Below are 13,465 nucleotides of genomic sequence, written 5' to 3'. Positions count from 1 at the left end.
ATCTTTGTGACTTCTTTTATTTTTTCTTTTGCTGAAAAGAAGTTTACGAGAGTAGAATTGTTTTTCCTAGTTCCATAAGATCCCGTTTGAATAATAAAAATATTTCATCTCATTATTATAATATTTTCAAATTCCTACATAAAATATAATAAACAATTCATTTTTTTTAAATTTTAAAACAATAATAATATTAAAAAAATAATATTCTAAAAATATTTTATTTAACTTTCAACTCAACTCAACTCACTGTCCAAACAGTACCAAGATCCATGGGAAATAAAAACACAGTTAGCTGGTAGTCTTTTTCCTTAAATCAAGCTTCAACCTGTTGCCTGTTTGGAACTGGCCACTTTTTATAAAGATCAAACTATGAATATTGCTGCCCAAAAATAATCCCAATATGACACGTCTGCCACTCCAAGAGGCACCCTAAGCACTTCACCATAATTATTAAACAAGAACAAATAAGTTATAAAGGCACCTTAAGCATTTATAAGTGTAAAGAATCATTAAACAAGTCCCAAAAGAATAAAAACGCCCTGCTCTGAGAGATAAATATTAGAAATTATACCAATTAGAGCCCCGGGAAGAGTTCTAAAAATACAGCTCATACAGGAGTAGATGCTTGCTTTTCTTGTTCAGCGTCTCCCTCTCCATCACCTTGACCCCCTTTATATCCACTCTCTAAAATCTTGTGCTCTGAGGGCAAATTCTTCTTGGCTTTCCTACTTCCCTCAACTTTCCACAGATCCCAGACTCGAGTTTTGGGTGGAGGTGTTGCATCTGCGATGGGTGCAACTAATCCTGGCTTGCCATCATCAATAACTGCATCAATAAGCCCATATTCCTTGGCTACCCATGGATTCATGAAATTATCACGGTCTGTGTCTGCTTCAATCTAAAAATAAATACACAAAACAGAAGGAAAAAAAGGGATGAAAAGAAAAGCAAAGAGATGGTTCGATTTCTGTAGAATTTTAAAAATAAGGGAATATGATTTGATGCCCAACCTGCTCCAAAGGCTTCCCTGTGATTCTTGAAAATATTTTGTTCAGCTTAATCTTGTGATACGCCATTTCTCTTATTCGAATACCCATCTCTGTTGCCTGGAATCACATGTGACAATTAAGTGAGAGATAACAAAGAGTTTTACCTTACGATCACCAATGGAAGGATCAGCCTCCTTACAAACATATTTCTCCTTTCTCCCGCAAAATTCCTTTTTAATAGATAATCATGATAGCTGGGAAGTTTTCTTTACAAAATATATGAAACAACTTTTAGGTTTTTTAATACATTGTCTTTCATGACTGAAGGAAATCATTCTTGTTAATCATTTTTTGAAACAACCAGTCATCAGTCCCGTGTGCCAAACAATGTAATCAAGTTCACCATTTACTCTCCCTCCATATCACCCCAGAGGACAAAAAAGGGGCTAAATTGGGGGTTTCTTTTCCCTCAAAATCCTCCCCCCCCCCACATTGGTCTCCCAATCAAAGTCTCATTTCCCGTCATTCCTTTTTTTCCAAACCCTACCCTTACTCGCCCTCTCTAAATCCAATTAAGGCGTAAAGGATTATAATTCAAAAGATAACCACATAACATTAACCGAGTACTTACTTTGCCCCCAGCAGTTCCAAGTGGTTGATGGATCATCACTCTTGCATTTGGCATGCAGAACCTCTTCCCTTTTGCACCAGAAGCAAGGATAAAGGCACCCATAGATGCAGCAAGCCCCAAACACACAGTTGAAACATCTGCCTTACACAACTTCATTGCATCATATATACCCATCCCTACATGCATAAAAAAAATGGAGAGCAAATTAATCAAAAGCAGGCAAAGGAGCTCAATGCAGCTTTATACCCCCAATCACTTGTATTGGCTACAAATATCCACTTTTGCCAATTACCTTGCGGTTACTTAAGGACCTGCACAGTCTTTTTTATTATGCGGGGGCAGGGAGTGGGGCACTCACAATTTCAATGGATTAATTTACTGTCATCCTAACTAGAGGTGTAAATCGATCTGGTCCAGTGGTGGACCGAAATTATTTTCCCTGGACCGGACCAGTAGCTATCCGTCCGGCCTAATTATTTTATTATTTTTTCATCTTTTTTTTTTCAAATAAATTAATAAAAAGAAAATTATTTAAATTACTAGATTAAAATTAAGTGAATTATTAATGTGAATTATGTAACTAACTCATTAAAAAAATATTTTATTATAATTATATTTATGATGTTGATAGTTACTACTTATTAACTTAGACTTTACTCTTTAGTATGCATAATTATTAATTGTTGGGGTGGAAATTGGTTTTGGAGCTGAAAAATCAAGAAACAATGAGTTCACTCAACCTAGTGCTCGAGCAAAGCTTTAACCGTGAGTTCACTCAAGGTGCGCTTGACAATGGGCTCGAGCAAAGCTCAACCCGTGAGTTCGCTCGAATCTTGTGTGATAGTGGGCTCAAATGAGACACAAACCACAGTGTTCGTTTAAGCCACGCTTGACGCCCCGCTCAAGCCAATGTTAATTTTTTTTTACAAGTAAAAAATATTATATATCAAAGGAGAAACCAAGTATATTGAATGTATACAAGAAAACACATTGTCCAAAATGATCCAAAAAGCCCCTAATGACCCAAAAAGCCTATGAAAAGAACAACCCAAAATACACCAGACCGGTCCCCAACCCTTGTTTATTGTAGAACTAAAACTCTACCCTAACACCCAACCCCAAACCATTTCACAGCCAATGTTAATGACTATCAAATAATTTCATTGTACATAGATTATTCATGTTTGCTTGCAACTTATGTATTTAAAAAAAATTACCTAATTATTTTAATTAAGTGTAAATAATAGAGTATGTATGAATGTATGATGTATTAACTATTTACATATAATGACATAAAATTATCACATGATTTATGATTTATTATTAATTGATAGCATATATTATTTTATATTTTATATGGTCAATGATAATAAATTAGATGAAAATTATATCAATAACTTATATAATTACTATATAAAAATAATATATTAAAAATATTTTTAAAAAATATATATAGAGGTTCGGTCTGGTCCGGTCCAAAATTTGTAGACCCCAGGACCGGACTGAATGTTATCGGTCCACATATTTTGGGACCAAGACCGACCGGTCCATAATTCGGTCCTGACCGAAAAGTTCGGTCTAGTCGGTTTTGCCATCCGGATCGAATTACTTACAGCCCTAATCCTAACAATAACCTTCTCTCTTAGGGATTGGGTTGGTTAGGTAAACTTTTAAGCTCCAAGCATAACAAATTCTTGAGGTTCCTGCCTGTGACTAAGAAGTTCCATGGAAGCACCCAAATCGAGAAGATATAGTAGAGACAAAAACCATATACAGGATATAAACAAATAATAGGCATGGCAAGACCATCCATTGCCAAATAAGCTGTCACAAATCCAAGTGAAAACCTCAACACAAAATCCAAACTATCCACTACCCTATAAATCACCATCTCTGACGTAACAAAGAAGGTTTCATTGACACAAATTTGATTGAAAAAAATTACGATAAGATTTTCCAATCCAAGCCATCTTTCAGAGACACAATAACCATTTTAACATCTGCAAATGATCTTCATTCAGAAGCACAATGAACTAGTATATCTTTGACGTGATTTCTTTAGGGAGAATTGTTAAGTCTTTATTTTCAAGCTTTTATTGTCTGATACAAGAATGAACACCTAAGAGAGCAAAGCCCGCACTCTTCATAAACAACTCATTTCCTTTACCAACCTCGATAAACTCCAACACATAAAAAATAGGAAGACATATTACAAAAATAAGCGTAAGGGGCGAAGCAAAGAATAAAGCATAGTGAATAAACTTTCTGGCATACCAGCAGTAACAGAGCCACCAGGTGAATTAATGAACAATTTAATGTCTTTCTTTGAGTCTTCAGCATCCAGAAATAGAAGCTGGCTTATGATCAAATCCGCTGTCATGTCATCGACCTGTCCATCATTGAGGGAAAAAAAATCTAAATACTTCTAGGGTTATCTTTTTCATTTTTACGCTTTGGAGATAAGCGAATAGAGGGAGGGGGAGATGGGTTTTCCAACGCCAATGAAATTGGTAAATACAGCTTCTGATCTACAACACAGGTAGCAATAATCATCTAATACCAACAGCTACGCTTGTAAGGAAGATTTAACAGGTACCAAAACCAAAACCATACACCACCAAGATTTAACAGGAATGAACTGAATATCCAATAATCAACACAATACATTATAAAAAAAAAAAAAAAAAAAAAAAGCTTTTCAGTCAAAAACTTCAACTTTAACTAAAAAACCAGCAAATTAACACAAACTAAAATAACCAAAAATGGGCAAAACCATCTCTGAATTAAACAACTAAGCCATAAAAGCCCCAATTGTAACGATTCTAAAGATACAGAAGAAGGAGACCTGAGAGCCCAAGAATATAATCCTCTGGCGAAGAAGCATGTTGGTGGTGTCGAGCTCCTCGAAACTGGGCAGCCATGGAGCTGAAATTGCAGAGTAGTCTTGGGAAATATCCCAGTTACTCGATAAGGTCTGCTTTGAAGACGAGCTATTCAAAGCCTTAATTGCAGACACGGGACTTCTTCTTCTTCTTCTACCGCTACCGGTAGCGTTACCTGTAGCGATTTTCTTAATGGTTACAACTGGGGACTTCGGGTGTAAAGCGCCATGGTTGAAGCACATAGACCTAGAAGGCGAGGCCGCAGATGTCAAACTCATCTCCATGTTTCTCCGTAGGATTTTATGTTCCAGTCGTTTTTCTCTCTTGCTTTTCTTTCTAGTTTCTTTTGCCCGGAAATACGTTGAAATTGGTAGCATAATAGGCTCGGAACCCGACGTCGTTTAGCTCAGTATACGACGTCGTCGGTTAACCCTTCATAGATAATAGGCTTAATAGGCTCAAACTTCAAATTTTGAAGACATGTAAATTGACCTAAAAATGTAGTTTTATTATTTAATTATTGGATTTTTATATAGAGAATATTTGAACTCCCAATATTTACTAAATAATTTATAATAGTTGAACATGAACCATTTTTGGATGACCTATTTATTCAATTTTTCTAGTATCAAATGACTTGATTATGTTTCAGTTTTACAGCAGCATGAATGGACAAAAATTGTAGAATAACTTGATTAAAGGCCCTTTTTTGGGGGGGCTTTTATTAAGGACTTGATAAAACACTTCAAGTACCTTGAGTTGTCTTACATTTGGTTCAATCAAATTAGCTAAGAAACTACCATAATGTACAAAAGGGTCAGGAGGACAGCCCTATCTCTATTCTAGCCACAAAGCTCTCAAAATATTAGTGCTACGCACATAATTTACAAGGAAATGGGATTAGAAAAAATAAAATAAAATACATAGACATGGCAATCCAGTCTGTTTAGCCATCATATCCTAATAACCAACGCTTAACCTTTTATGTTGCTTGTTTTTGTATCTCGTTTTGAACATGGGCAGAAACCACACTATGCCAACCAAAGGTTAAGTTATTCCTAGGGTGATCCACACGGTTCCCTACTAGATAGAGATGACCGAGTCACCATCACTGCTTTCACTGTCACCACCGCTACTACCACTTCTGCTCCCACTCCTGCTTCTGCTTCCACTCCCGCTTCCGCTTCTGCTCCCACTCCCACTCCCACTCCCACTCCCGCTGCTACTGTTTGTGCTTGAAATCTCCTCCTCTCTCGCCTCAGCATTCACCTGTGCTCTAAGGGCTTCTGCAGCATTGGGACCTTTATCCATTACATCATCACTGACATCTACTTCAGCAATCTCATCATCCATGTCAGCTGGATGTGGCAAGTTAATATCAAAACCCTTGTTGAATTCCATTTCAGTGAGATTTTCATTCTCAGCGGTTCCAAAATCATCTTCGTTGTCATTGACTATATCTATGTCTTCCTCCAGTTCACAATCCTTGGAGTCTGGTGATGAAGTCAAGGGATTTGGATGTGAAGGTGAATAACTCGCATCTTCATCAGGAGGATAAATGGGTCAAGGATTCAATCATCAGAACGTGTTGAGTAAGCATATCCATATTTAATTAGGAAAAGGAAAAACAGCCATTAAGGCTAATTGATGCAAATAAAAGAAGGTATTAGTTGCAAATAAAATTCCTTCAAGTGATAAAGATTCTGATTAGATATATTGACTTGTTTTTTTGTACATCCATCTATTAGTAAAAATGTTTGATCTGGGAATTAAAAAAAAGGCAGGAAGAGAAAACATTTTCAATGCTAGGTTTTGCATCTTTTGGCTTTCTCTCTTTTAAACTCTCAATTAAGTGCAAATCATTTGACATAAAGAACACCAGAGTTTATTGGAGTTTCAAAATGTTCAACTTAGGTTTTCAACTTCTTGATCAAAATCAAGCTTTCTCAATAGTGCTCCAAACCCCCTTTATACTTAAAATCCCTTTCCATCAATTCCCAATTGCCTTAATCCAATCTATGAAAATTCATAAACTTAATTCTGCTCATGCAAAAAGAAAACTTCTAGTCCATAGCACATTGAAATTTTCATCCACGGGCAAAAAAATAAATTGAAGAAAGAAAAATATATAAAGACGTACCTAAGCTCTCTGCAGTCCGTTCAACCTCTGCCTGTACAGTATAAAACAGAACAAATTTGACTCGTTGATACAATAGAAAAGGAATTCATAAAAACAGAGGGATTACAATGCTAAATGATGTATCTAACTTATTCATTTTTCCCACCCACAACAGTCGGGGCATTTCAAATCAGTAAAAGATTCTCAAACCACGATGTATCATTTGTAAAATGTCATGTATGCATGTCATGCCTTATGAATTAAGAGCATAGCATGCGATTTGATCTCAGAATGTCTAAGATGACTACCAAAGGATTCATGAGTTATAAATAAATACTGCAAGTACCAATCTAGAGTGGAGGTATGAGATTGATACAGCAACTACCCCCACAAACTAAACGATTATTTTTGTTTTAAAATTTGAAAAAATAGTATAGTTTTTTGTGTTTTGTTTAGGAGTTTGGGAAAGTTGTAATGATTAGATGAAAAAACTGAAAATTTGAAATTGAAAGTGTTTTGTCTTTGAGAGATATTTGGGAAGGAAATATATGAGAATATCTTAAAATACTTGAGAACAATTGTGTTGCCAAACGAACCCTAGGTTATGGTAAAACTGATTCTGCCCGGATTAAACATCAATACTGAAAAAAATTGTAAAAAAACAGGAACCTCAAGCGGAATTATACTAAGTTTCTAAGTTCAATCTGTGTGAGTTCGGGTTGAGTTGTTGCAATACGTGAAAAAACAAAAAAGGGTCCCCAACATCTGTTTGAACTTTCTTTTTTTGATAAGTACATCTGTTTGAACTTTCACACCTCTTAACATCACATATCCTCCTTGGTCTCAACCTCTCAGGCACATAGACATCCATACATGTGCAGGAACCTTCATATGTTGGGTCGACATTAGGTACCACCTTAGTCCAATTCATTGCTCCTTTTATTTTTCGGACAGGTCTAGTCCAATTCATAGCTTCTTAGGTTGGGTTTTAAAAAAAACAGCTGAAAGCCCATGCCACAGCTGTATATATGAGTCAGCATGGTCACTTTTTGGTCAAACAAGGGCTGTAAAGTGGTTGGCCGAGCTGAGTTGAGCACAAAGGCATTCAAGCTTGGTTCGTATACTTTGTAGTCAAGCTCAAACTGAACATGAGCACAAGACTCAGATCAACTTTTATGATTTGCAAATGAGCTTGAGAATGTTCAAGAGCTTTTGTTAAGTTGGTTCTTTTTATTTTTTTATTTTTTTATTGGCACAAGGTATCTAGGAACAAAGTCTTGACTAATCCTGGAATGCATAGGCCTCCGCGGCAAGGAGTTTCCTGCAAGTGCACCTTTGGTAATTCAAGGGAACATTCTCCCAGTCCGATGGCCCCTAGAAATTGTTTGCACCCAAGAGTTCGAACCTTAGACCTGGAGGGAGCATTCCACCAAGACCAAGGATACCACTTGAGCCAACAAGCTCAAATGAACATTTTAATGAGCCAGATTCAAGCTTCTTATAAGCAGCTTGGTTCATTTTACAGCCCTATTTGTGTCTCCTGCTGTGTAAAGAATCCAAGCCATTTTGATTGAAATGGCCACGATATGGGCTTCAAACATACCATTGTCTAGTAAATTTCAAATGTGTAAGTGCCATAGCAATCCAAATACAAGTGATGTTATTCTACTTCAAACTTTTGATAAAAGTGTGCACCCCATTTTCGCTCCTTGACATCTTCATACTTGCAAGAGATAACAGGAATTGCAAAGGCAATGAAAACTCACCGGTATTTGATGAACTACGTCATTGTTCAAAGACACAACTTTTGATCGTTTGCCCAGTGGTGGTGAATAAGATTCTGCAGTTGCTCCAACTGAAGCAGTTGTAGCTAAGTTAGTTACAGCTGCAGACTCACCAGGCAGCCGAACATGCCTCAACCGCTTCACTGCCCTGTGCAACCGCTCCAACTGAAAGGTCTGACCATCAAAGAACAACAATGCATCACTCTCCTTGTAATCCTCACAGGTACCCTCAAAGCTCACTTTGGGCTTCCCAGGTTGATTATTCTGAAATTCTACCGTAACTCTGTTGTCCATTTTTTTATGGAGGGACCCAGATTGGTTCTTATCAATTGAAGCTGGTTTAAAATCATCTGGGTAAACACAGAAATTAGCCCATCATCATCTTCTTACTCACTCAATAAAGAAGCTGATTAGCAATGGAGTATGAGGAATTAGTATATGATGTATACATATGTACGTTGTTTTTAATTTTATTTCATCTCGTTTGATAACGAATTTCCCATTTTTTTGCATTCTAGATTGTTTAGAGAAAAATGAAAAATGACAACAATGAGCAACTTATCTTACAATTAAACTAGCCAATGTTACATTCAAAGTAGTCCTCTTTTATCTCGATACGAGATTTCTTGCCAAGCAAACAGAGCATCAACTAATTACAACCAACTAATAACTTTTTAACTTATAATTCAATAAACAATAATCCTGCACTCCAATACCACTGTTCAGTCAAACTGAGTAAATTCGTTTTAAAATCATGAACAAAAATCAAGATAACCCGTAAGGCACGCAAAAGTTTCGTCTCTTTCCATTCTTTCTGCTTATATTTCTCGGGAACCAAACAGAGCCGAGAAAATTCAAAAGGGGAAAGGGTTCTGTTGTAAAGGACTTACAGCGTAAACTGCAGAACTTGGGGGAGGGATGACGATGATCTTTGAAAGAGGGCCCTAGGGCTAGGTTGTACCACCTATCGGGCTGAGGAGCAGTGCTCGGCTCCTCATTGTTGTTGCTCTTTGCCATTTTCTTTAAGCTCAATTGGTCATGTGGCCAGAATTGAAACTCTAGGTTTTGGAGTCAATTGCAGAGCGCGAGAGGGGGATATTCGTATTGAAGGAGAGGGTGTTTTGGTCTTGATGCAATCAACCATGTTCTCCCTCCAATTTCATTTTGTTTACACCTGTCAAGTGTCTAGATGCAATCAACCATGTTCTCCCTCCAATTTCATTTTGTTTACACCTGTCAAGTGTCTAGATGCAATCAACCATGTTCTCCCTCCAATTTCATTTTGTTTACACCTGTCAAGTGATTGGTTCTCGTATTTTTTTATTTTTTAAATATTATTTTTCATATAAATGTTTAAAAAACATTTATTTTGCGGAAAATATGGATACATTTGATATTTTTTTTTTTAAAAAAAAAAAAACATAAAAGCTAAATCGAAACATTTGTTGAAAATTACCTACAAACATTATATATTGAGTTTTGCTATATACAATTATTTTTATATATTTTTTAGGTACTTTACTAATATGTTTGATCAAAATAATTATTTTATTTTAAAAAAAAGTGACGCAACTAATTATATTAATGGAGTGTATAAAAAATACTAAAAAATGACAGTAGATAAAATTTTTGTTATACAAAAGGCTGGAAACAAGTTTCGAAACTTTAAGTATATTTAGATATATTTAGTAAACAGTAAAATTTTTTGTTAATAATAACAATTATTAACAAAACTCTAAAATTAAAGCTTTGGTATCAATAGAAATCTCAAACACGCTCTGCAATTATTTTACTTTTAAAGTGGCTTAGTTTTCCATGACTTACAATTAATTAAAGTGGTATCTTGATCACATCATAGTTAAAACTCTAATAGTTAATTTAGAAAAACTTCTTATGATGTAGAGGAATTATAAGAATTAATAGCAATGATATAGTTTTTTTTTTTCTTACAATCTCTTTTTATGATTTTATTTTAAATAGAGGTCAATTATAAAATTTTCATATTTAAATGAAATAAACTTAAGCGTTTTTATAAAAAAAAAATTATCATCTTTATGAATTGAGCAATGATATTTACAATTTTAGAGTGTATAAGTCTCGCATATTATCTTTAAAAAAGTGGACAAATATATAATCCACATAAAAAAATAATTTTTTAATAATAAATCTAATTATTTTTCAAAAAAAAATGCGTAAGATTTACATATCATAAAAATATATCTAATATTACTTTTATGAATTATATAAAAAAATAAAGATAATAATAGGTTTCTTACCACTCATTTATTACTTTTATTTTTTTATTTTTAATTTTTTTGTTATTTAATGGTTAAGAAAGTGAATATCAATAAAATTGTATATTTTTTAATTTTTTTCTTAATAATTAAAGATATTTAAAAAATATTTAAAATAAAATAATAAAAAAATAAAAACTTCAAATACATTACAAAATAATAAAAGAATGATAAGAAATATAATAAACCTATTATTATCCAATAAATTATAATATAGGTGCACAAATATCATTGGCCCAATATGCAAGCAATTGACAATGTTGGGCCATAACTACATGCCCGAGTAAAGTTAGAATTCGAGCCCACTCCTTTATCCAAGCGAGTGAGCTTTTTCATGGTTTTCGCAGACGTTTGTTTATGTTTATCAACCCCTAAACCACGAACGACAACTCTCCTCACAAGTTCACAACCTTATCCCTGCTGGTTGGTTCATGCTTGTTTCTCGGCCCGGCCATGGCTCTTAGTCTTTCTCCTCCGTTGCATAGCTTGGCTTTCCTCCATCAGACTCCACAGCTTGCTCTCGCACTCCACCGAGCTCCCTCTTCGAAGACCAGGTTCCCGGCTATTCGACTCCAGGCGAAGCCTAATGATCATATACCTCGCAAAACATCCTGGGATCCCAAAACTCAGAAAGACCGAGTGCCTAATCGCCCTCGTGCTACGACCTCCGAGACTACTCCATCTGAAGGTACCCCACTCGACCCACCCCCAAATATCACGCCCTCCATCCTTGTCAGTTTGCTAAGGAGAAGATTTTATCCGAGCTTAATGATTTTATTTTATAGATAAATGAGATGTTTTGGCGATATATTTTTTCTTAAAATTCGTGAATTTCGCAAAATAGACCACTGGTCATGGGATGAAGTAATTAAGTGAGGCAATAACTCTCCGTCTTCATTGGGTCCAGATCCCATAAAGAAAATCCAATGAAAGTCCTCCTCAAATTTCAGATAAACTCATACACAGATTTTCATTGAGGTAACCAAACCAGTTGTAGAGGATTAACAGCTGGGCCGTGGACCCCAACGGAGATGTGATGAGGACGGTTTCGTGCTAGACTGGAAGGCTAGCGGTGAATCCATACTGAATCACTGATGAATGATTGATAATTTTGCAATGACACTGGGATTTGATACAGTAGTTTAAATTCGAGAGAGGAAAGGTATTCTGTTGAGATGTGGAGTGCTTAACGGTTCGGTTTTGTTCTTTGTAACCCCACCAAATCCCGTTTGTTTGAATGTTGAAAAAAATGATTAATCCAAATCTTGCTTATAAAAAGCTCTTATTTAGCACTAAAGCAAGTCAGGGAAAGTCTTCACATTTGCATTATGATTTTCACAATGGAAATGACTCCTAGGTTCTTTGTGTTGGAAGTATTAGATGGAGAGCCTGCATGTTGGAAAATGGTAAGTATACTAATTCGTGCATACAGCCTACTGGTGATTCATTATCTTCTTTTCACTGAAGAATGCTGCTTGATAAAAGCTACTCAAAATTTGATTTTTAAGGCATACTACGTCTTCTTAAAACTGAAAAATTATAATCTATCTGTATAGATTTCTTTTTTACAATTAATTTATTTGTGTAGATTTCAATTGAAGTAAATAAGTTTTGGAGGATTAGATGATGTGGCTCAAGTTTTCTTTAAAATATAGTTTATTGACCACTATCTTCTAATAGTTTCCTGAGCCAATTTAGCATTAGCCCGTCTCCACATCCTTATGGGTAGCTTTGTTATGCTTGGCCATCTAATATATTATATGTCTCACAATGGCGAGTCACGACTTGTAAAAAAAATTACAGAATAAAAGCCGGTCAGTTGTGGACCTGTGGTGGTATACTCCCTTGTAACTTAGGTGCTACTGGAAGTCTGGGAATTTTGTGCAGTAATTAATCACTTCTTGTGGTTGTTGCCTAAAATCTGTCCATATAAGGGCAGGATGAACTTCCTGCTTATAAGCTTTCCTAGGAGAAATGAACGGTGATGTTGGGTTGGAAGAGATATTTATCACTGCGTGCTGATATACTTGCAGTACCTTTCACAGGATGTTGTAGAAGTCATGATTCATAATTTCCAGTATATCAACATTTTACTCTTTAAGTACTCATGCTGTTGTGCATTACGAATAAAATTAGATAATCAAACGGACAGAAACTTATGAAAGAAATAATTTCATATGCTCATGTAATACTGCAGGGACAGTGGCAAAGGACAGAAAGCAGAACACCTATGCAGAAGCATATGCGATTGCTAAACACATACCGATGTCTGCTAATAAAGTGAGAAGGGTAATTGATCAGATTCGCGGACGGTCATACGAGGAATCACTTATGATACTGGAGCTCATGCCTTACCGAGCATGTGAACCTGTTCTTAAATTGGTTTATTCTGCAGCAGCAAACGCCACTAACAACATGGGTTTGGATGAAGGGAGTTTGATAGTTAGTAAAGCTGAAGTTAACGAGGGTGTTACTAGGAAAAAAGTTAGACCTCAAGCTCGGGGAAGAGCTTATCAGATAAGAAGGCGCAGTTGTCATATCACTGTTGTGGTGAAAGATACAAGCTTGTAATAACAAAAATATATGCTTGCAACTTTTGATACCAGTTCAATCTGAGAGTGAGGTCCAGCTTGTAATGAAATGTCAGAAGACATAGCAACATTTATAACTCCTTCGACCTTGGATGCAATGTTGCTCACTCCCATGATGACTATTCAATTATCAATTCATTGTTAACTTTTTCCAGCACCTAATATTTCTTGCTGT

At 35.6% G+C, this 13,465-nt stretch overlaps 3 protein-coding genes across 3 annotated transcripts; 1 reads left to right on the top strand and 2 right to left on the bottom strand.

Moving 5' to 3' along the window:
• Positions 1-336: 336 nt before the first annotated feature.
• LOC108988211 (ATP-dependent Clp protease proteolytic subunit 3, chloroplastic) lies at positions 337-4,848 on the bottom strand. Its single transcript, XM_018961391.2, has 5 exons — positions 4,466-4,848; positions 3,895-4,009; positions 1,621-1,796; positions 1,011-1,106; positions 337-898 (listed from the first exon to the last, which is right to left on the bottom strand). The coding sequence occupies exons 1-5, from the start codon at positions 4,784-4,786 to the stop codon at positions 608-610; spliced, it is 999 nt and encodes a 332-aa protein (XP_018816936.1). The 5' UTR covers positions 4,787-4,848; the 3' UTR covers positions 337-607.
• Positions 4,849-5,493: 645 nt separating this feature from the next.
• Positions 5,494-9,604, bottom strand: LOC108988250 (hyphally regulated cell wall protein 1). Its single transcript, XM_018961461.2, has 4 exons — positions 9,296-9,604; positions 8,388-8,755; positions 6,643-6,673; positions 5,494-6,043 (listed from the first exon to the last, which is right to left on the bottom strand). Exons 1-4 carry the CDS (start codon positions 9,420-9,422, stop codon positions 5,586-5,588), a joined length of 984 nt encoding a protein of 327 aa, XP_018817006.1. The 5' UTR covers positions 9,423-9,604; the 3' UTR covers positions 5,494-5,585.
• A 1,449-nt stretch (positions 9,605-11,053) lies between these two features.
• Positions 11,054-13,452, top strand: LOC108988170 (50S ribosomal protein L22, chloroplastic-like). Its single transcript, XM_018961317.2, has 2 exons — positions 11,054-11,387; positions 12,897-13,452. The coding sequence occupies exons 1-2, from the start codon at positions 11,153-11,155 to the stop codon at positions 13,268-13,270; spliced, it is 609 nt and encodes a 202-aa protein (XP_018816862.1). The 5' UTR covers positions 11,054-11,152; the 3' UTR covers positions 13,271-13,452.
• Positions 13,453-13,465: the final 13 nt, after the last annotated feature.

The sequence above is a fragment of the Juglans regia genome, chromosome 1 (assembly GCF_001411555.2).
Source record: "Juglans regia cultivar Chandler chromosome 1, Walnut 2.0, whole genome shotgun sequence".
Classification (NCBI taxonomy): domain Eukaryota; kingdom Viridiplantae; phylum Streptophyta; class Magnoliopsida; order Fagales; family Juglandaceae; genus Juglans; species Juglans regia.
This window is presented reverse-complemented; position numbering and strand designations above follow the sequence as displayed.

Coding starts and splice junctions, on each gene's coding strand:
- LOC108988250 (XM_018961461.2), bottom strand. CDS start 9,422: ATGGCAAAGAGCAACAACAATGAGGAGCCGAGCACTGCTCCTCAGCCC. Junction 6,674..8,387: donor ACGTAGTTCATCAAATACCG/GTGAGTTTTCAT, acceptor TATACTGTACAG/GCAGAGGTTGAACGGACTGC. Junction 6,044..6,642: donor ACGGACTGCAGAGAGCTTAG/GTACGTCTTTAT, acceptor CTCCTGATGAAG/ATGCGAGTTATTCACCTTCA.
- LOC108988170 (XM_018961317.2), top strand. CDS start 11,153: ATGGCTCTTAGTCTTTCTCCTCCGTTGCATAGCTTGGCTTTCCTCCAT. Junction 11,388..12,896: donor CGAGACTACTCCATCTGAAG/GTACCCCACTCG, acceptor GTAATACTGCAG/GGACAGTGGCAAAGGACAGA.
- LOC108988211 (XM_018961391.2), bottom strand. CDS start 4,786: ATGGAGATGAGTTTGACATCTGCGGCCTCGCCTTCTAGGTCTATGTGC. Junction 4,010..4,465: donor TTATATTCTTGGGCTCTCAG/GTCTCCTTCTTC, acceptor AATGATGGACAG/GTCGATGACATGACAGCGGA. Junction 1,107..1,620: donor TTGGAACTGCTGGGGGCAAA/GTAAGTACTCGG, acceptor ATGTGATTCCAG/GCAACAGAGATGGGTATTCG.